The sequence below is a fragment of the Aulonocara sp. 'chitande type north' Nkhata Bay genome, linkage group LG13 (assembly GCF_057382095.1).
Source record: "Aulonocara sp. 'chitande type north' Nkhata Bay isolate Kocher_YH1m ecotype deep benthic linkage group LG13, A_spYH_male_GT1.1, whole genome shotgun sequence".
NCBI lineage: Eukaryota > Metazoa > Chordata > Actinopteri > Cichliformes > Cichlidae > Aulonocara > Aulonocara sp. 'chitande type north' Nkhata Bay.
The window spans coordinates 13,212,067-13,235,960 of NC_141356.1; the positions used below are offsets into that span (position 1 = coordinate 13,212,067).

A 23,894-nucleotide genomic window follows, 5' to 3' on the forward strand; every position below is an offset into this window, starting at 1 on the left:
GCAGTCTCTGCTGCTCTTTCCTGTATTTCATATTAACATGACCTCAATGACATGACTTCTTTCCAGGCACTGCACCGAAATGATAATTCCCAGGTCTGATTTTGTTGCTAGACATTATGAGTTTGCATCAAAGGAAAACTAACTAAAATCCTAAAAGTTTAGCTATAGTTTTGTAGTTTTTACACCTCAGCCATAAAAGGTTGATGGGGTAAACTGACGGGGTGGGTGACATGGACAACCACGTTTGTGAATGCAATAACTTGAGAGCGAGGAAATGTAGGAATTTCAAGTTAATACCATAGCTCTATCTACTACAAATTTCAGATGAGTTTGATTCTGAGTGACCTCAGCCCCAAGGTCAAAGGGGTTTTTTTTGGAAATCTTGTGACAAGAATAAAACGAGAACAAGGCAATGTAGCAGTTTTAAATTGATAGCACAGGTGTATGTTCTAAAAGTTTGAGCAGGCATTAGACCATGACCTCAGGAGGTCAAGTTTTCTGAAAATCCTATAAATGTGATAACTTGAGAACAAGGTGACACAGAACTTTGAAATTCAGACAAGAGCTAAACCTACTAGGAGGAAGAGGTACCACTGGCCACTGCCAGTATTGTTTTTATTAGAAAACAATTGATTTTAGAATGAAAATGCTTAATTCATAAAAAGAAAAGATGAGCTCCTTCATTGTAAAGCAAAAATATTAAAAATGTCAAACTGATTTACATCTTCAAATCAGTCCCGTGAGTGACAGATGATGACAGGAAGTCGTTACCAAAAGGCAACACTGAGAGCAAACAGCCACAAAAGTTACTATACAGCTTAATTATGTTTGGAAACTGTGTTAAATTGCGGTGCTTCATAAAACATTGTTTAAAGGATAAAAAACAGGCAGCGATTTTTGTTTTCATTTGCATTTAAACACAATCTGTGTTTAAATGTTAGTTCATTTTTGTCCCTGTAAACCAAACATTGAGTTAGGCTTTGCATGGTATGAACTTGCACACACAATGAAAGAATTTCGGCAACCCCAGAAAAAAAAAATCTGCTAAATTAGCACAAACTGTTGAAAATGGATATTTGCTCTGGCTCACTACAGTTTAAATCTCTCATCTACTGTGTTTCTAGTACAGCATAATTTTAAAAATAGGACTATTTACACCTATTTTTCTAACCTTAGCTGTGCGTATCATTTGGTGGTTTCACTTACTACCCCTATAAGCACCTGGCCACAACATAACTTAAGCAACATAACTTAAAAAAGTTCAGTCATCCAGGTCATCGTCTTCTAAGGAGCTTCTAAGTTTCCTTGAAGATGTTCCCTCTCTCAGCCGAGAAGCTTCTTCAGTACTAAGAGCAACTAGTGGAGAGTAAGTAAGTAAGTAAGTACGTAAAACTTTATAGCATCTTTCTAGATAAAAGATCAAAAAGTGCTTCACACAAGGATAACAAAGCATAAAACAAAACAGACAACAGTTAACAAAATGCAATTCTAAAAAGATGTGTTTTTAGTTGTTTTTTGAAAGAAGCTACTGAGTCCAGAGATCTTATGCTCAGTGGGAGAGAGTTCCACAGTCTGGGAGCCACAGTGGCAAAAGCTCTGTCTCCCTTAGTTCTCAGCTTTGTATAATGAATGACAAGTAGACCCTGGTCACATGACCTAAGAGCCCTGCTAGGAACATAAGGCTGTAGAAGTTCAATGATGTAGGCAGGAGCTTGACCATAGAGAGCTCTACAAGTCAGTACCAGAATCTTGAAGTAGACTCTGAATGCGACGAGGAGCAAATGCAGCTGTATTAGCAACAGTGTCACATGTGAGTACTTCGATGTTTTGGTCAGAAGCATTTTGAACAATCTGCAGACGCTCCAGGGAGTTTTTGTTTAAACATGTAAACAGTGAATTACAGTAGTCCAGTCTTGATGAAATGAAAGCATGAATGATAATCTCCAGTTCAGTGCAAGATACAAAGGGGCTTAGTTTGGAAATGTTTCTTAAGTGATAAAAGCAGGACCGAACCAAAGATTTGACGTGAACATCCAAAGTGAGAGACGGATCGAAGATTACCCCGAGGTTCCTGATGGATGATTTCACAAATGTTGCAAGACGACCAAGAGCATTCATTGTCTTAGGTACGTGTCTGTCAGGAGCACATATGAGGACTTCAGTCTTTCCTTCGTTAAGTTGGAGGAAGTTGTCAGCCATCCAAACTTTAACTGATTCTAAGCACTCATTCAAAATCTGCAGCTTAGAAACATCTTAGGGCTTGAAAGAAATGTATAACTGAATATCGTCGGCGTAGCAGTGGTAGCAACTGTCCTCAAAGGGGCTCAAAATATGCTGGAGGGGAAGTAGATATATTAAGAACAATAAAGGCCCCAGCACAGAGCCTTGTGACACACCATAGGACAGGGACGTGGAAGATGACCTGTATTTAGAAACTGCCACAAAAAAGTAACGTTCATACAGATATGAAGAGAACCACTCTAAGGCAGATCCAGTTACACCAACCCAGTATTTCAGCCTTTCAAGTAGGATGTGATGGTCAACGGTGTCAAATGCCGATGTGAGATCCAACATCACCAGAACAGAACATTTTCCTGCATCGTTTTCCATCAAAATGTCACTGGAGACCCTAAGAAGGGCTGTTTCAGTAGAATGAGTTCTACGAAAGCCAGACTGAAATTAGTTGAGAATATTATTTTTCTCTAAAACTGCTGTGAGCTGCTTAGCCACAACCTTTTCTAAAATCTTAGCAGTAAGTCCTTTAAGCCCTATGGGAGTGTATCTAGGAGGTTCATGGACCCCCTTTTGATCCTCTACCTAATCACACGAGCCAAGGTGTGACTCGTGTCTGCCATCTATAATCCAGTTTTGAGATCAGAAGCCTTAACGCCCACTCACTTCCTGGGCCATTTGACCTCAGCAAATCACATGATAGGATTTCCCACCTTGGCTCATGTGATTAGGCAGAAGATCAACAGGGGGTCCACAACTTCTTCAGGACACTCCCATAGGGCTTAAAATCTGCGACTCTCCACCAATGGCTCTTAGAACTGAAGAAGCTTCTCGGATGAGAGGTGAAACGTCTTCAAGGAAACTTTAAGAAGACCAGACACTTTTCTTTCCAAGCTCCTTTGACTGTCTTATTCCTACAAGCCGCCCACCCCCGCCAAAACCCCCCTGATATATAAGATAAACGACATATGAAGGGAAATGTTTTTTATGCGTTGGGTAGAATTGCTGGTATGGTTTGTGTTTATTAGTCTGCTAAAAGTTAGGTGTCACTGTAAATCAATGCAAAGGAGTTTTGACTTTATGCTATGATGAATGATGAAACAGGGCTAATGAGAATCATCTCTCCCACAATGAATTTGCCCCTATGCATAGATTACAAGTTCTCACCGGATGCTTGATGAGTTTTAAAATTATTTGGCCTTTATCGCCATCAGATCAAAACAATCACACAGCTATTGGTGATTCTAGGTTAATGTGTCATCAAATGCTCACCACTACCACCATAAAAACGGCCAAATGAGAAAATATGAAGAATGATCCTTCCAAAACAGACTTGGACAATCAATGTCAATGAGCAATTAAAATGGCACACAGTGACCAGACAACACGTATGTTTGTTGGTCACTTTCTGTACATGTACACTGTGTGTATGGATTACCAACAGAGCCAAGGAATGGGGAAAGAGACACTAAAATTAGCTGGCAGAAGAGTCAAAAATGATGAATTAGTCTTCAGTAACCCTTGGATCACACATATTTCTAATTAGTAAGTCACTTCTAGGATAAAGATGGTGTGCATAAGAGTGATTTTGACTAAAATGTGTAAGCATGTGTGACATTGTAATATTATTTTTGCAACCAGATGTTTATATTGTCACACTGGGAACCATTAGCTGCCACCCATGTGAGCTCTCCTGTCAGCATTAGCTGATTTATAACACATATCAAAGCAAATCTTCTGACTTGTGCACAGCGCTGCTCCATCTGCAATGCTCATCGATCTGCCCTTTGTATCTCCATAAGCCTGGTGCTGTACACTAATAGAGGAAGTATAAAGTAACTTTGTGACCTTAATAAAACCTTCAGTTTTTCTTATAGTCTGTTACGGACTCTTGAATCAAGCGGGTGAGCTGCACATTGACATGCCATAAAAGCAAACATCCAAACCTGCACTAGACGCTTAAAGTCTTTCCAACACCCACATGGACTTCCGTCTCTCCCTTCTTGATTCTGTTCAGTCTGCATGATACTGTGACACTAGTTCTCACATGAAAATGGCAGTCCCCTTCCATCTCAGGAGTATGACAGAAAGGGTTTGGAAGTACACAAGTGAAAAGAGGAAGAATTCATGTAGTGTGTAAAATTGAAAAAAAGACAGGTAAGGTTGAGAGGTTATGCTGGAGCTAGGAGAAAGATTTGGTTTGAGCAATTTTCAAGGGATGTGTTGAAAATGTCACCAAAAAGTTTCGACTGGAAGAAAAACAGAAGAAAAATCTGCCTCCACAAAAAGCCGAAGGTCATTTTATTTTAACAATAGAATTTGTCAGCAAGATGTACTGTGGGGAAGTTGAGACAGACTTGAAAAAAAAAGCTTAATGAACTGTTGCAAGGTCTTAATATTTAGTAACTTGAAAATTTGATAATTAGCAAGTCCCCCACCGGCCCCTTCAACAAAGCAGTAACAGTAAAACGTTTGGCACAACAAAGGCTTTAGGTTGTATCCACAGCTGACATTTCTGAGGGTTTTGTTCTCACTGTTTCACAATGCAAAGGCTGTGCTGCAGTTCCATTGGATACTGAAGGTATGATGAAGCACTCTCTCTTCTTTTACAAAATATTCACTGCAGTCCCACTGCAGAAATACAGTAATTTACAACCAGGACAGGACATCTGAGTGCAGCTAATAACATCAGGAGAGTGCATCCCATGTTAGTTCAGTGGGAGCCAGGTGGCCATCTGTGTAGCAATAAGATAATGCTCTCTAGAGCTGAATGTGAAGACTATGCAAAAATAGTTTATTTTGGGAGGTTAACATGGCAGATATTAGATCAATGAGCATATTTTTGCATTTGCTCTTTTATTATGCAGCGAAAGAAAGATGTATTTATCATGGGATATATCACAGAAGACTCATCAACCATGACTTTGTACTGATGATTAATGCACAAAGAAGTAGTTTATAATCATCAAAATTATTAAAGTTAAAATACCTTAAGTTTAGAAAGTCACTGGCTTATCTGTTAGGTGAGTGCTAAACTGTTTAATAATAAAAGTCATTATTAGATGTGAAAAACTATGTTACAGATTGGACGTACAGCAGTACAATTTATAGCTGGTACTCAAAGGTGACCACAAATGTTGTTTGGCAATATATTGGCTATAAATTTAAATGCTATTCTCAGTAGTGTCATTTTATATTTAGTCTAATAATAATTGCAGGAAGAAAAAAAAATACACCAATCACAAGCCAACAGTTTTTAGAAGCACACTGCGCCTGCACATTAATGCCACTGTGTGCTCTCTTTGAGAGACAATTAATGTTGTAGAGTGTCAGTATGAGATAATATTTTTAACAAGGACTAGCCACTGGAGCCACAGCATGAAAAAGGGAGCGAAACACCAAGCATGTAAAGAAAACCCTGTGTGTAACAAAAACTTAATAGCCTTCTGGTTTTTGGCTCAGAATAGCTTCTAAACACACAGAGAAACTCATAAGGGAACACAGACTTGTTAAATGTCCCAGTAGGATGTTTTTGGCAACTGTGCCCCAATTTCATTCCACATTTTCATTATTTTTTTTTCACATTAAAATACATTCAGGCTGAGGAACTAACAAAAGTAAGCAACTCTGAGATGTCAACATGAAGACCAAACTTGTCCCATGTCCCATGACTAGCCATGCAATTGGGGAGCCAATGTTAAAAAACTGATTATGGATGGCAGACAAAATATATCGTTTTTTTCTGTTTGGATTTTGCATGTTCTCCCCCATATCTGTGTGGAAAAACAGGATTCTAAATGGGCTGTAGGTGTGAAGGTGAGTGTGAATGGTTGTCTGTCTCTCTGTGTTAGCCTTGCGACAGATTGGGCTAACACAGAGAGGTGACTGTGCAGGGTGTACACCCTGCCTCTCGCTCTGCAGTAGCTGGGATAGGCTCCAGTCCAACTGTGACTCAGAATTTTCTTCTGCTTTTGTATGTGTCCCATTGTGTCCAAAAGTTTTAGACTTTTGGACTTGTTGGGGATTAAGGCACAACAAAAGAGTCTTAATGCAGGTAAGTAAATCCCAAAAAGTTGATTCTTTCCATCTGGACGAAACGTTTTCAGTGGGAGAAAGAGCCAAATGTTCACTCATCCAAGTGACTTCTTCAGTATAAAGAAGTCAGATGAACAGAATCAACTTTTTGGGACTAAATAAACAACTCAAAATACCACTTGGCCCAAATAAAATTCACATTTTTTTATTGCTGGTCTTTGGTGATTTATATTTATATGAATATTTCTGATGTGAGCTGCTTAGTTTTGGAGACATTAACTGTAGACATGCCTCCATTCCTCTTGAATATGATAGCACTAACTGGCACTCTCGTAGTGCTCATTCCACTCTCAAAGTCTTAAAAAAATGAATAAAAGAGAGTGAGCCCAGCCCAGTCTCACAACAGTTTGTGGAACAGTCATAAGAAAGTAATCCATATTTCATGTTGACTTCCATTAATTCCTATGTTTTTTTCATGATATCAAGCACAGATTTGTAAGTAATGCCCTTCAATAGGAAATAGGTTTCATGTGAGAAACATATTTTGTTTTGGAGAAAAAAAAGCAGGAGGTGTTACCATGGCAACCAGGAAAACAAAGTTTTATAATATGTGGCTGGCTTATAATTTAAACCAAAGTAAATAGTTTAATGTCTAAGGCTAACCAAGTTGCACCTAATGCCTACAGTTAACCCTAACCAAGTGATATAGTTACTACCAACTACCAACTATAACCACTACACATGAGAATGGATTGATAGAAACAACTTGGTAGATTATAGGTCGTGACTATATCACTATATCACAAATTGGTGAGTTTTTACTTTTATTTTTTTAAATTACTAAATATTTAAAGTGTTGTTTGTATCTATGATGTCATATGTGAAATCGATGTATCGATGTGTGAGAAAATAGGTTGATCTCCAGTGAATGAGAAGCACTGGACTTATACAGGGAGGACTGTCAGTATCCATTAGGATCACGGCCATTATGTCCTCTCCTCTGTTCTCTCTAGCCGTTGTACTCCAAATCTCTCTGGAAATACTTTTTCCTTCTTCCACTTACATCAGCGAGGTGTTCAAGGCTGCACCTACACTCACCTCTATCCCTAACAAGCTGAAAACAGACAAATGGATGTCAGGTACGGAACAGCATGACATCTCCTGACAGATGCTGCGTTCAACCTATGGCATTCACGACCACAGCTTGAAGAGGCAAAACCTCCTTTATGCCCAGTCTCAGCCTGGAGTAAAGAATTGTGGGGTTGCAACCCTGAAATAGCATGCTCACTCTTGGTCAATAACAAACAGCGCTGCAGTAAACCAAAGAAGAAAAACAATGGCTCCATTATTAGCCATGTTTCTCAGGCACATGATGATCTTTTTATAGTCAGAAGTGTTTATACACATATAACAATCACACTTAAAGTCTCTCTCTCTCTCTCTGTCTCTCTCCCTAACACACCTATATACATATTCATGTGCACATTCTAATAAAATTGAAAATGAATGAGAAACATATTAAATGCAGATTAGGAAAGACCGATTACAAATCATATGGAATGACGGTTTCATTTATTGATTAAATTGAATCCAATTATTTCTGCATATTTCATCATCTTTAGGTTTTATTAATATTACTCCAAGAAGTCTGCAAGTTTTGGTACTCGGTATTCCCATTTCATGACTCAAATTCAATACAAAACAATTCGTGAGTAAGCAGACTGATTCATCTTTGAGATTTATCTGTGATAATTCAATAATAGCAATAATATAATGTTACATGACTGTTATTCTGAAAGTGTTGCTGCTGTCATTAGTATGTTTTGGAATGTAAGTCATTTTATCCAATTATCACAATGTCAGAGGAATTTTCCTGTCATTGAACCAAAAGATCCCCCACAGTATGTGAATTTGTAGAAAGATTCGTGAGACAAACTCCTTTTTTAATCCCTGATGTATTTTAAAAATATACTGCTATTAAAAACTAACCATATCAAACATAATATGGCTCATTCTCCACAAGTCACACAGGCTCCAATATTACAATATCCAGTCTAACCAAACTATAAAAGTTTCACATCTTCCCTCTGAAACATCAGTGTCATTGCTGCCTTGCATCACTGTCTGCTGTTTCAGCCATTCCAGCAAATACTTCTAGGCTCAGAAGGAATCTTTATTCCTCCTGAGCCTTTTTCATTACTCCCCAAATGTATGTTAATCTGTAGAGAATGATGGGAGATGATTTGGGGCAATAGAATATTTTCTGCTGGAGTTCTGATCATTTAAATAGTTGAGTGAGTTGTCTCACTGAACCAAAATAACATTTTACTATTTAAACGACCGTGCGATCGTGGCTCAAGAGTTGGCAGTTCGTCTTGTAATCGGAAGGTTGCCGGTTCGAGCCCCGGCTCGGACAGTCTCGGTCGTTGTGTCCTTGGGCAAGACACTTCACCTACCGCCTACTGGTGATGGCCAGAGGGGCCGATGGCACGATATGGCAGCCTCGCTTCCATCAGTCTGCCCCAGGACAGCTGTGGCTACAACTGTAGCTTGCCTCCACCAGTGTGAATGAATGAATAGTGGAATTGTAAAGCACTTTGAAGGTCTCGAAAAGCGCTATATAAGTGCAATCCATTATTAAACCTTTCATTGCATTAGTAGAGAGAGTTGACGGACGCCTGACAGGAATTGGGATGCAGTGAATTGTAGCATTCTACTAGATCCAGATGGATGCGCATCAACTTTGGGCTAAATGTACTTCAGCTTTCAGGCCCCTCTTCTGTGGGGTTTTCTCTGTGTTATTGTAGGATCTCTGTGAATGTAAAGCACCCTGAGGCAACTGCTGTTGTGGTTTGGAGCTATAAGAATAAAACTGTAAAACTATAACCAGTGTGTTGGTTTTACAGACTTACTTATATACACATTCCTGCTGTTTGGCAATGCATGAATGGGGTTTTCTGTTTTCAAGATGTCCATATTTGGTATGGGAGCAAACATACACTCACATTATGAGCTAACGCTTGGTGCTTTCTTGTGTACTGTAACATCCATAAGTGTGCACACAAATGGTTTTCTTTTGTGATGAGAGAATCAGTCAGTACTGGGTGAACTCATTATAACGTCCATTGTTAGACCTACCTAAGCTTAAAGGCGTGCACATACAATGTAGGTAGAGACTCATAGCAGGGCAAAAATAACTGCTGGAGATAATGTTGTGAAGTGGGAAATAATTAAAGTGTTATTTCCACAACCAAAACCGGGAATGCCCCCCTGTGACCAACTGTCAGCTCCAGGGCAATCACTCTGCCTTTTTGAGGATGGAGTTTAAGCCTAACAACAGGCAGGTGCAGCTGGAATGAGTTCAGCCTCACTCCAGCACAAACAATAAGGAGCTGCGCTACTTTAAGCTTCACCAGTTGGCTCTGCACTGGGCACCAGTTCCAAAGAGGATCTAAAAAAAATGCTGCTTTCGAGTGCCACACAGTCGCATCTCACACCTGAGTTCTTCTACTCCCACTGCAATCCTTCCTCCACAGTTTGCACCTGTGCTTCAGTCTAAGAATGCAAAGATAATAAAATATAAAAAGGCACTATTTATTAAACTGAATCTTTTATATAAAATCCCGAGATAACTGAATACGGAGCATATCTTTTATACTCTGACCCGAGATAGTTTACCGGGAGACAGAATAGTTTAACATGGGATATTTTTAACCTGACTAAAAATGTGTGTGATATATCACTGAATAAAGCCCCGGAAGTGACTTTCAGCTAGTAGGTCACACAGTTCAAGAGCTACACTGCCCAGCCAGGTCAGAACAAAAGTGTGCCCTATTATTATCCCTTTAATTCACTCTCAAATGGAGACAAGTGCCCTTGTGGGCCCCCTTGTGGCTACAGGCACCCCAAGCAGGCGGTTAGTTAGCTTATGCATTGGGTCAGGTCTAATAACACTGCTTCAGAGGTGATTTCTGGCTTTTCAGAAAATACTTAATTGCCAGTAAGTGGAGAAAAAGCATGTTTAAAAGAGAATTAAATTGTCAAATTGACCATTAGCCGAGTGTCAGTGTTACAGTGACCTTCACCAGATTCTCTTCTTGACAAGATGGGAAAACATAAAAAATCCATGAACACATAATGAGGTGCATGAGGGAGCCGCCGTATGCAGGGACTATGCATGAGCCCTCTCAAGGTTTGTAAAGCATCTGAGTGTGGGTGTTTTGCCATAGGGTTCATGCATTGCATGTGTGATTACATGTGTAATCAAGCCTCGCTATTCTGAAAATATCCTGACTGAGGGCTGCTTCTTGTTAGTCAGAGAAGGAGACAGACATGTCTGGGCTTAGGGCGCTGCTGCCATTTCAGAGTGAAGTGCACTACAGTGAAAACACACATCAGCAGGCTGGTATAGCTCCCAGGTAGCACTGGGACTCCAGACCTGCTTAACATTCCAGGCACAGCTTGTCTTCAGTTATTCTTTTTTTTCTATTCTCCCTCTCTGTCGCTTGCAATCTCCGTCTCTATGTTCCATATTCCTGCCTTTCTACTTTCCTCAGCAATTCCTTATGTAAATATATATTTTACAACACCTTTTGCTTTTTGCGTTCATTATAAAAGTTCTTTTTCGATGGCGTACATGCTGATATTCACCTCGATACCTGAGTTCAGGTACAGGCAGGGTAAATTACAGTGTCTTTGGTGCCAACTTAAAACTTTCCCTATAATTATAAAATAATTATAATAAATACATTATAATCAATAGTCCCATGCCTTGTTCGCCTGTTTATTCAGAGTTCTCCCATCCTGCATAAAGGGGCAAAGCAAATTCAGAGTTTGGAGGGAAAAGAAGGTTCATTTGCATACATTTGCATCCTATTACCACATCAAACCTGCTGACTTGAAAGGGATGCCTTGATTAGGAACACCACCAAATTATTGTATGTCTACATCCTCATCCACTCCTCCACCCCACCCATACCTCTTACTATCTCCTTTCACTCTGAGTTTTGTTACTGTGCGCTACACATCTTGTGAGTTTTTGTGCATCATTATCGAGGATACCGCTGCAATATTCTTCAAGCTTTGATGTGCCAAACACTTCCTGTAACCCCATCTCTGTCTCTCGCCTTTATTTTTCTGCCTCTTGCTTTTGTCTCGCGCCATGAGGTTAGGCGCCTTTTCTCCTTCCTCAGTGTATCCCTGACAGCCTTGACAGAGCTGTCAGACATGTATGATATCTGGACGTACGTTTGTGTGTTGTGTGTCCGAACACACCTTTGAAATGCTTATACCCCTTTTACTGCCTATGACCGAATGAGGCAAATGGCATCATAGTAAGTTATGAGCCTCCGAATGATGAGTCTGTGTCGGTGTTGGAATAAAAATGTGATCCTATTTCAGCTCACTGATTTATATCACTGATTCTTATAATGAAAAACATCCTGGCTGTCACTCACGTCAAAGCACGAAACAGAAACGGTGCATACCAGAAGGAAAGTCGATTAGGATTTTTGTCACAGCAGACAGAAATTCATGCAAACTAAACCCCAAAATTCAAGTCATGATGCTTATTTTTCATTTTTTATGTAATTACCTTAACTATAAACCTCATGTCTCTCAAGTCTAGGCACCAAATCTCAAGTGTTTTTTAAAGTGGGTTTAAACAGTGGATCTTTACAAAAATCACTGTGTTGTGCATCCCAAAAAGTGTTTGTTTCATGCATGTGCTATCTATGCTAATTTTACCAACTTTCTATCATTTTTGAGTTGGGTGACACATGTCATTTTACTGCAAAGCAATACTCTAGTGCAGTATTTTGAAAAGAAAAAGATTTTAAAAAATACAATAGTGTCACCCAAGAATTAAAGTATTTAAAGCATTTTTACCCAATCGCTTCAGGATATTCTTCATCTACCTTCAAACTACCTTTAAAATGTCTTTTTGATTAATGATCATAATTTGTGTAAGTGCTATTACTCATAACAGTGTTGAATTTGACAATTATTTCAAGCTTTCAAGTGTTTCTGCGCTCTCACAGTGCAGATCCCAGTTCATGATTCCCCATCACTGTCATAACAGATTCAACAACAAACACAACTGTGTAGATTCTTTTCCAGAAACAGTTTTTACCAATACATTCACATAATTCATATTATGTTTATGATAAACAGACTCCACATTCTTACATACTCATTCCCACCCACACATGCGTGCACATGCGTGCATGCACAGTGCATGTGTACAGTATGTTCACCAAAGAGGCTTAATTGGATACTTTGTGCTGTTTACCAAACTAAGTGACAACTAATGCAATTGCACAATTAAAGTTGGTAAATCTTTCTAATTGAGACAAACAAAACCATCAATACAAATCAATAAGACGCTCAGAAGTTGCTGAGACTAAGAAATGGCACTGAGAAGACAGCTTGAAAAAACTCACAACCACTGGAAATAACACCAATCAGACATAATTCTATAATTACCATCCAAATCTGAGCACGTCATCGTGCTCTTCAGCAAAAGCTTCAAATGGACATAAGACGCTTGCACAATGTGCATTAGAGTCCTAAAGGTCTGGTTTTGATATAAATAGGCTGAATATAGCAAGGTGAGCATGTCTGCATCTTGTGAATATGTGTCTGGTTGGGTTTCCATCAGTACATGTATACTATCCCTGGGTTGCTCAGTGTGATGCTGAGCGCTGTAAAGCAAAACCATAAATAAATGCCGACTGGGGATTTTACACCAACGAAAACAAGCTAGTTTTGAATGTTTTATTTTAGTTTTAGCCACAATATGAAGCTTGATGGTAGCTGATTGAGCTGCCAAGTGATAATCAAGCCTTCATTGTGTGCTAATTTAATCAGCAAACAGTGACACACTAACATTTGGCCACTACCGCTCTCTGTTCAGCCCCTCTCAGTCACCATGTCACCCAAAAGGCCCTTTAATTGCTTGTTTCCTGGTCCAAAATTGTCTTCTTTCCAGCTTCTGCTTTTCATTCCCAGGCACGTTGAGCGCTCCTCTTTGCATCTTGGAGGATTCGCTCACCAAAAGCGGTGCCTTCTAGCCACAATATGTGGTCTCTTATCTGTTTAATTTTCTCCCACCTCGAAAGCATGCCATGGCATCAGCCTTGTTTATTACTGTCAGAAAGACACCTGTGGAACTCCCACTGGTGTGCCATTATTATCGCACAGATGGCGAAGAGGGTTTAGAGAAATCGACAAAGCAAAAGAGAAGGAGAGGGGGAAGGAGAGAACAGAGAGAGGGAGGGCCGTCTGAAGAAAGAAAAGGGAAGAAAGATGGAGAAGAAGTGACTAAGAAAAAGAAGGATTTTCTTTTTTTATCAGCATCCGAGCGGTTTGTGAATTTAATTAGCAGTACAGATTTTTTTGTTTCTCTAATGACAAAATACTTTGACATTGCTTTGTTTATAACAAATATTCTCTGTAGTGAGCATCTGACACACCTTTATCCAGTCAAGGTAAATCCCTGCTGACAGAAACAATATTTCCCAGAATGCACTGACCTCTATATACACACTCGTTGACTCCTGACAAACTCACAGTTGGAATGTGATGTCGGAGGGTATCTTGGGATAACTTTCACATGTGTCCTTTTTTGTGTGACTGATTGCATTAAGGGTTTTTTCCAAATGCCCAGAGCAAAGAGTTCAGGGCAGCGGAATGTGACATTGACTAAAGTCTCATGAGCTTTGAGTATGAAATGCTTTCTGGAGTTAGTGAGCACTGGTTGAAAAATGGCTGAAAAGCAGAGGATTATCAAACATTATTTATAACCGTTGGCTCAACAGCATTTAAATGCCACTTGAAACACTGTTTGAATATTTGGAAAAAAATGTTTAAACCAAACCACGCTTGCTAACACTGGAAATGAGACAAAAATCTGATGTGAAGCAAAAAATCCCGTGCTGTCGATGGTCGATATTTTACTACAAGGTAACGGGCAGAAGATGCAAAGGTTTCACTCAGGGGAAACAAATTCTGCATAATGATCAGGCATCAAAATAAAGTAACATATTTGTAAAAACAACAAAGAATGTATAACATTGTGTCACATCACATTTTAATGGATACTCGTTAATGCAAACCTGTTTCCTGATGTGTTGTCATCATAAAGAGTCAAAGCCAGTCTATTAAATGCTGCTACAGATGCAGAGATACACACAAGGTGTCCCTGGCATTGATGCCATAACACACCAGGCACAGCAACCTTTTAACGAGCAACACAGTCCACATTTAAAGGCTGTAATTATCAAATGGGAACACTCACCTTTTAATTATGCTTTTACTTGCTGGTTAATTAGCTGGATAGATTGAGGAAAGCATTTTGGTTTGACTTAAAACATTCCCCATCAAACTGTGTTTATATGTGAGCACATGGTTCTTTACCTCATGTCTATCTTTATCCCCATCACCCAGAGCATCACGATAACAAACCCAAAGGACAGTTTGTGCAGTTTGCTGAAAACATTCTTTTTTTCCCAATTTATGCTATATTTAAAAACATATATAGTGAACATGACATGACACTGGAATTCTGACACAAATGTGTCACACGCCTGTGTTTTTCCATATACATTTTAATCAGCTTGTTTACTGGCAGCTTAAATGTGTGTTATGGCTGCTATATTTTCAATTTCATGCATGCTTCTTGTTAATTGGCTTGTAAGTGTGTGTATGTGTGCATGAGGAGGGAAAGTAAAGTCATCTATTCCCCTGTGCAGCCGCTCCTCGCACCTGTGCAGCCCAAGTCAATCTAGTGGGGCTGATCCATGGCTGAATGCTTTGGAAAAGCCTAAGGTCATCCAGGAAAAGACAAGACTGGAGTCCACAGAGATAGGAGGGAAGATGAGGAGGATTGTCAGTAAGAGAAGGAGGATTACACTCCAGAAAGCAGTGGAGCCTTACCCCTCCCATCTCGTTCTTCACGTCGTGCAGGAAACACAGGAATCCTTGGCGAATGGGCGCTACAAAATATTCTATTCGTTCTTTTCATACTGTTTTATCTAAACTTTAGACGCGGCCTCCATTGCATGTTTGTACCTGCACAACATATCAGCTCAAGGGTCATTTAATTAAGTGTGAAATAAATAAATAAATGAATAAATGATGAAATAATGAAATGCTCAAGTTTACAACTGTGGAGAGGTTCTCGTGTGGCCTTTCACTCTCAATGATGAAGCAAAAAAACAGATATCAAACAAATAAAATCTGAAACATCAGTACCCTTTATATCAGTACTCTTTGTCTTGAATAATGTTTTAAAGCTACACGGCTGTTTAGTTTTTCAATTCAGTGCTCTTGAGCAATGTGCTCCACATTCATTCAATCCAAAAAAGACCCCTGAGCAAAAAAGTGCAAATTAAAAGCCAGCAAGCCCCCTTCCATCATGTTTAGTGTTTTTAAAAAAGGTTTACAATGGGTCCCAAAGTAAGATTTTACATTGCTCAAAAACACCCTCACTGAATGAGAGGTCGACTGTATGACCCGCAACACACACTGAACCAACATCGTAGCTGGCAGTACGCAAGCAGCGCCAGGGTTCGTGCGTGATATATCTGGTTCCAACCTCCAGAGAGTATCTGTGTCACTGTCCTGTCTCATTGGCTCGGGCTCTGGAAGGATCTCTTCTAAACCCACACCATCTCTACTTGCCAGGTGAGATTTCCTTCCTGACGCTTTGGAATAGCTTCTCAACAGAGGGCAGTGAGGCGGGCTTAGCTAACTAGGCACAAGGACACAGTTTTTGCCTGGTCACTCTGGCAGAAGGAAATAAATACTAAACTGTCCAGAAACCAAATTCATTGCATGCAACTCTGAAGACAGAATAAATAAACTGTTCCAAGAAAGAAGTGGTGAAGTGAAATTTCCTGGATCGCTGGCTCAGTAGGAATCAGCGTATAGCAGAATCGTTACTCGGGGCCAACAGTTCTCTCTAAAATCAGAGGATAAGAATAAAGAGATAAATGACTGTAAAAGTGTTTAGGAAAAATGGTCAGAAAGATATTTAAACAGACATTGTTTGAAGCAGTAATTACACCAAAGCTATTATTAGACCTTTGGTCCTCTTCAGAAAAAAAAAATCACGCTCAGCTCAAAAAGTAATTAATCAAATTCAGTATCACATACTTTTAAAACTCAATGCATTGGCCTCTTGCCATGTTCTTAAAATATTATCTTAGCACAGTGACTAATTTCCTGGTTAGCTGAGCACTAATGAATGCCTGACTATGTTGCCCAAAGCATGGAGCACTGGCATGTATGCACGGTGGGTCTCTGTGTGAGAGGACGAGCAGTCCTTATGACTCACATCTCCTTCTGACTCTGCAGCCATCCCATAAGGATGGCAAACGCGAGCGTTGCACACAGTGTCAGCGCTAAACAATGCTCCCGGGGACAATCTACACCTGTTTTACAGCTGGCTGGGAATACCACTTGATACTCGTCGGAGGAAATCATTGCAAAAAGGATCAGGTTTCGTCTTACTAACAAAAAATGATTAATTCGGTGGCAAATAATGCCACAAACCGGCTCAATTTATCCCCATTTACTGTCTGAATTGATCACACTTTTATAAGTGGATTTGTCTCAATTTGTTGTAAACACAAACTGAATCAGATTATGCATTGATCTCACGCCTGCGGTGAAATTCATCATTCTTTTGTTGATGATGATAAATTAATGTCTCAAAGCGAGTAAGCTGAAACAAAATGTATCCTCTTTTATAGGGTTTGTAATATTTAAAGGCCTCACTCAGGAAGTAGATCAACTTCTGAAGTATTCCTATGAAGCATTATCTTAGTCTAACCAGTTCCTAAATATTAAAGATGATCCTTTCTAAACTCCAAATGTTATCTTTTAAGCAACACACTTAGTTTTACTGCTTTGTCATACCAGCTGTTATTCAGATCCAGAGTGAATGTCGTATTGCTCGATGGTCCATACAATTCCTTTAGAAAGCTCGCTGCCACGCGATTAAGCTCTCTGCTGTTCTCTACCTCACAAGCATTAACATTAGCAGGCAGCCTGATCAAGGCAGTCCCGGCATACATTACAACCCTCCTCTCTTTAACAGCTGAGCTTGTCCACAGATTATTGGGTTGTCATGGCAACAGAAGCGAGCCGGGGAGGACAACAGTCCTCCCCCATCTCCAACTCCTCATCCACCTACACCTTGGTCTTTCTCACCCATTTTCTCTTTTCTGTGCTTTTCTTATCATAGTTCAAGCTACAACACTGTTCTTGTAATAAAACAGGAAAAAAAACAGATTGTTCTGGGCTTGGTGGAGTTTTTACTAAACCTCACAGTGCATAATCAACTGAAAACTACAGAAGTGGCTAACCAATTTAGGGCAACCTCTAATATCTGAACCATATTTTATATGGCAAATAACCTATTCCAGAAAAAAATTAACCCCCCTTCCCAAAAAACAGCATAATTTATCTGTAAAGTCCAAATCCTCCTGTCTGATTCTCCGTAGCTCTGTTGACCCCATAAGCATGATAACAGTCCATTTGTTGGCCGAAATCTGTGAGTCTAAACTGTAACTGCCTGCAGATGTTCAACTTGAGACCGGCTACTGATTACTGGCCAGCAGCATGCAAGCAGACTTGTAAACAGAAAATAACAAATTTCCCATGTGAGATGACTTCTCACAGTATTGTGGTTTGTTGTTTTTGTGTAAGAGACCGAGTGCATGTGTGGTGTTCAAATGCACAATGACCACTGCATCTCATATTCATTTTGATCTTATTTTTCCAGCTTAGCGAGTCTTCCATTGCTTGAGTAGAATCCCTCCTCATTTGTGGATGCTCACATGCACACTTTCACATGCGTATGGATGTATAGTCGTAGCTCAGGGCTGGAAAAACACACTCTTTGAAAAGGAGGTCGGATGGAAGTCCGGAGGTTAGATTTTGGAAGAAGTTGTTCTGGGACTTAATTAGTAAAAGGCCCCACATTTAAAGGGGCTAAATGCCCACGAGCTCTACTCTCAAATCTGGGACAAATAAGGTGCACGTAGATATTAATATAATGCTCACAGACACATAGCAGGAAGACAAAGATGCAAGAATCTTTTGATAAAGTACGTCAAATAAAGAAGCAGTCCCTACAGATGCTGCTACAATATCAAATACACTACATTCACTGGATTTTTTTCTTAGCTTACCCCTTCACAGTGGGTGGCAGTTGCCAGCATAGATTCACAGCATTTATAGTCATTGGTGCGCACGTTCAGTATCTCACAAACCTTCCTTAACCAGTAGATCATTCAATATGCGACTACCTGCAGAGCTTTTGGGGCAGGAGGAGGTGAAACCAGGAAGAAGCATACTTAGCCGTTGTTGAGAAATTAGTAGTATTTGTTTAACACTAAACAGCAGAGTGGATTAGAGGAGAGTGTGCTGCCTTTTTAGGTCTTGACCTCTAAGACTCCAATCATTTGTTCACGTTAACCACTGTGAATAAAAGCTTCTATCTTTAAAGAAAGAAAGAGAATCATCTTGCGAACCTCTCGATGAGGTGATCTGAGTGTTTGGCAGGGAGATTCGTTCTCTAACTTGTTGCATATTTTATTATATTTGGTGTAGGGCTGGGCCATATCATACCATTCACAGTAATACTGGTATAATGTTAGGCAATGATAAGAAAATTAAATATCGCGATAGAATATGGTTAAAACATGCATTCGCAGTACCTTTGTTTTCATACGCACATGGTGGAAAAGCATGGCAGCGACGGAGAATGAGATGGGTGAAAGCAGATAGTTGAATGAAACGGATGAACCAGAATTGGTTTGTAAAAATGTGCAACTTCAGTGGTTGTGGAACTGGTTTGGCTTTCGTCTATCAGATACACACCAAAGCACAATGTTTGACAGAGCATGCTAGCGGGCGGTCGTTATTACCGTGTTTTTCGGAAAATACAGCACACTTAAAATCAATCCTTTGATTTTCTGAAAAATCGACAGAGCCCCTTATAATCTGGTGCACCTCATGTATGAATTCTGGTTGTGTTTACTGACCTCGAACCGATGTTATGTGGTACACGGCGCTCAAAGATCTGTCAAAAAATGTTTTAGTACGAAGCTATGAAGCCATACCACTTGATTGATTGTTGGAGCATTACGGCTACCCTAGTCAGTAATATGGACTTTGCTTTAACATAATATTACCGTATTGTGTGTGTATAACCTCTTTTTAAGTTATGTGGATATTATACATCGTTATGCTGAGGATATGTCGGCCAATTTCCACTGGAAATATCTTTTAGTTAAACTGTCAGCAAGGAATTTGCATTTGCACTGTTAAGTTTTTTATATAGCTTTAATGCATATAAAAAAACTGCTGCTTGTTCAAGTGAAAATACATTAACCCTTTAAGACCTACCATAGAGCCAAGTCCGCCAGAGCTTATATTATATTTTTACATTTTTTAGTGCCATTTTTGGGAGCATTTGAAGTTGCTATACATCAATACAATCATTATAGCCCAAATTTTAATAATATGTCTGCATTAAGTGCATAGTAATTACATAAATTGCAAAAAAGTGCAATAAACTACAAAAAATTGAAAATCGTTTTGGGTTTTTTTTAACATATATTTCTAGTTAGAGAAATTTAAGAGGCTTATCCCTCAAAACTGTAAATACAAAAAAGTTGCACAAAATAGTTACCCACCACAGGAAATTTATTTTGAGTGTCTTCATAGTGTTTTTTTTTAAATACACCAATTTTTATATAATGCAGGAAAAACGAAAATAAATATTATAATGCAAATTTGCAAAAAAACAGCATATGCATCAAAATAAACTATTTCCAGCAGTGCAATTTGAGTTCTAAGCATCCCAGGAACGATACAGAAAGTCATAAAGTCAAACATAACTTTTAAAAACACCAGTATAGTCTTATAAGGCCCTGAAGGTAAAAAAAAAAAAAAAAAACTACATTTCCGCGAAAATGATTTCACTTCCAGTTCCAGGCAGGTAATGGCGGACATGCGGTAGTTTGCGCTGATGTCTATTCTGAGGTAGGAAGTGTTACGAACAGCTGCTCGGATCAGCAAAGCGTGTTTCTGGAATATTATGTTTTTGTTGCTGCAAGTGGTTAATATGCAATTTCTTTCAAAGCTATATGTGGAAGGAAACCGTGACCGAGGACAAGCTGATGGCATAAGATGTAAGTACAACTCCTCCGGTTTCATATGCAAAAAAAATTATTGCGCTAGCTTATGTGGTTGCAGTTCTACCAGGATTTAAAAATAGTTACGCAAACCGACCGGCTTTAAAGGTTTAATGGGGGGGGGGGGGGGGGGGGGGTTGCACTAATAAAGTTGTGGAGTTGTAAAGTATCTTGTCTCGTGTCAATTATATCGTCAGTTATATCGTTATCGCAAATTTTCAAATGTGTATCGTGATAAATATTTTTGGCCATATTGCTCTGCCCTAATTTGGTGTATAGCTGCGTCACACATATTTACACCAGATATGCACCACTGAACAAAACCTAACCCATCTATCCTTTAGAAAAGAGACAGGAAAAACTGCCTATTTTGTATGCATGTCCTTTAACTGATTATCACTTTTAATATATGTAGCATGATGATATACCAAGTATCTAATCCAAAGTATACAGCTAAATGTCAGAACAACAAACCATATACCGAGCAGACACAACATAAATCTCTGGAGAATGGATGCAGGAAAGAGAACATAAGAAAAGGAAAGAAGCAGAGGTATTTCAATAAATTATCACTTACTTGCAGTGTTTGTGAGGCCCGCTGAGTGTCTCGATGACAAAGCATTCGCCACCATTTAGGCAGTAGGCCAAGTCCTTCTCATGACAGGGCTTGAAATGCTCCGAGTGTAGCGGAGGGACAGTTGGAGATGCTGCAGAACAAACAAAGAAAATCTTGTCAGTCACAAGCACGGTGTCCTTCCTTCACCCTGTAGGGAGTTTTTCAAAAGCTCAGTTTTTACCCAACTAAAACAAGAATAAGCTAAGTTTACTAAAATACCTGTGTACACGTAGAGAGGACCTCATTTTCACTCGCCGTGTCTTCAAATAAATCATGGTTTTATCTTGAACTACAGTAGAAAAATACCAGAATTGTTTGGCGCCAGCCAAGGATGCATAAGAACAGTTTGTCTGTGCCAAACATAAAACCAACATGCGATTGTTTGTTTAGACCCTGCGATGTCACAAGCAAAAGATGGATGGAGGACAGGTAATAATCTGTCTCTTTATGATTAATACTCTATAGTTGCAGTAATGCTGTTGGAGAACATCAGTTCTTCCAGTGATTTATCACAACTTGCGTGAGTGATTGTGCGTAGTACACAAATCTAAGGGAATCTGCTCGATGTATATTAATAAATGACCTCATAATTGAAATTCACTAGCTGGACCGACGTCCTCATCTTAGGTTTGACAGCGTTTTAGTAGGTAAAAGTGAATGCTTTGACATGAATTGAGCTGCGGTTTGGGGAAGGCCTCGAAGGGAACTGGCGATGGCTCCCGGGCCTGGCAGATCCCCATGCACTACATAGAAATGAAGAAGTTAAAGAATTGAGAACAAGGGAGGGAGGGGCACGTAAACGAGAATGAACAGCTTGCAGAACAGGGGGAACCTATATAGATGACAACCAGAAGGAGCGTGTTTGGAGGCGTGGTCCTGCTCCTGAAATTCCGATACATAATCTCCAGTTAATAACAAACAGTTTCTCAAGAGAAAGAAAAATGCACTATCAATGAAATAATGGTGTTATGGGCATTTTATTGCTGGTTGAGGATAAGATCAGCATTGATTAGAAAGCCTGTGATGGAGCCGATCAAGCTTTCAGATGCAGGGAGAAATCTGATCTGCAGATTTATTAATACCAGACTGGGCTCCTGACTCTTTCCTTTGTGCTTACAAATGAAAAATGAGTCTGCTAAGGGCTCTCATTAGCAGAATCCCAGCTATGTTTTTCTTAAAGTAGCTAGATGAACTGTGATGAACCAGAACACTATGCTTCAGTGATTAAAATCAGTTTTACTTAGAGGATGCTGTTACTTCCACAAGAGTACTGATCACTGTATTAGGTTGTTCTTTAATGATGTGTGGAAGATACATCCAAGTGAACTGAAGATTTTTCAATCAAGAAATGAGGAGAGGGGAGGACTGTGGAGGTGAGTTAGAGGTGAGTTATTTTTGTATGGGCTCAGATCCCTTAATCAGCAGTATGAGGCACCACAGGATTGAGTGGTGGGTTGGCTTATGAGACGCTAGGTGCTGATCAGACCCCAGGGATATTCTGCAACCACTGATAATTAGCAGATGAGAGACTGGTTTAAAGTTAGTAGTTGAACCGGGAACTAAGGAAAGGGGTAAACTGAGGTTTCCAGTAGCTTGGACAACATGGCGATATGCGCTCAACGCCGGATCCGAGGCTGACATGAAAAGCACGTACAGAGTAATGAATTATTTACAAATAAATAAATATTTCTGAATATCTGTTTCAGTTTAAATACCGACCTGTTATTACCTGGGTTGACAGGATTTGAAGTTTGCCATTTGAAGTTTGGATACACTACAATTTAGTTTAGAGTTGTCTAAACTAAATTGTAGTGTATCCAATTTAACAACTACCCAGCTTTGGGTAAAATATGAAAAAAATTACCATGACTGGTTTCAGATGGTTTTCAAATTTTAGCTTTAAAAATCCACACATAATGATGATAGCGATTAGTATTAAGAGAAAAGAACAAAAAGGGGGAAAAGGTTTCAGCTTGAGCTTGAAAACAATTGGTGCTACGGACAAAAGTTAGAGTTCTCTAATCATCCAGGGAGGTCTTCTTAACCCTGACAGTGAAGCTGTCACTTCCTCTAAAACAACAAAACAATGCAAACAGTGGTTGTACCCAGTGGCATGACCAAAGCCTTAACCAATACCAGTTAGTGTCGAAGTTTCTGGCTCTGTGGCTAAGATCTAAAAAAGTCACCAGTGTCATTTGAATAATCTGGGAAATATAATAAACACATATTGTTCAATCATGGCAAGCAGGTTTAGGGAGAGAGAACATATGCAGGAAAGAAAGCAGCATTATTTTGCTGTTCGCATCCTGTGGATTCACAAGGTAACGGTGAGAATGAATTCATTCTGAAAACAGCATTTCAACTAGACAAGGACAAATAGAGAGATTAAGAGAAGCCATGATTGTAAGAGAATTCACAATAACTATCTCCTTGGGTATGTCCAGACATAGATGCCTCGCCTTCCAGTGGAGCACATCCTGCCCACAGAGACATTAAAACAAAGGCCTGAACCACAAAACGGTGCTGAATCTTTCTTTGCACTCAGTCTGCAACACTAGATCTTTTTTGAAACAAAGGATTTTCTTCCACACACGATTTCATGCTTGGACTGGGTTATGCTGTTTTGTTAGTCTTTGCGATAAGTGACAGAAGCGCCATTTGTCATCGTCTCCCTTTGGTTTTTTTGTTGACAGAGTTGTCACAATGCACTGTAGGTTGTTTAGCTTAACACTCGTCACCTGTCAGCTCAGACACTGTATGCACTCAAAGAATTGTATCATTCTAAAGAATGCCAGAGTAGACTG

General features: G+C 39.5%; 1 protein-coding gene across 2 annotated transcripts in view; it reads right to left on the minus strand.

The window, feature by feature from the left end:
• Positions 1–23,894, minus strand: part of nrg3a (neuregulin 3a) — a 350,331-nt gene that overhangs the window by 127,239 nt on the left and 199,198 nt on the right. For both annotated transcript variants that reach the window (XM_086258784.1, XM_086258783.1), the window contains exon 2: positions 21,052–21,181. In XM_086258784.1, coding sequence (XP_086114910.1) covers positions 21,052–21,181 — 130 coding nt within the window. The remainder of the gene's footprint in view (positions 1–21,051; positions 21,182–23,894) is intronic.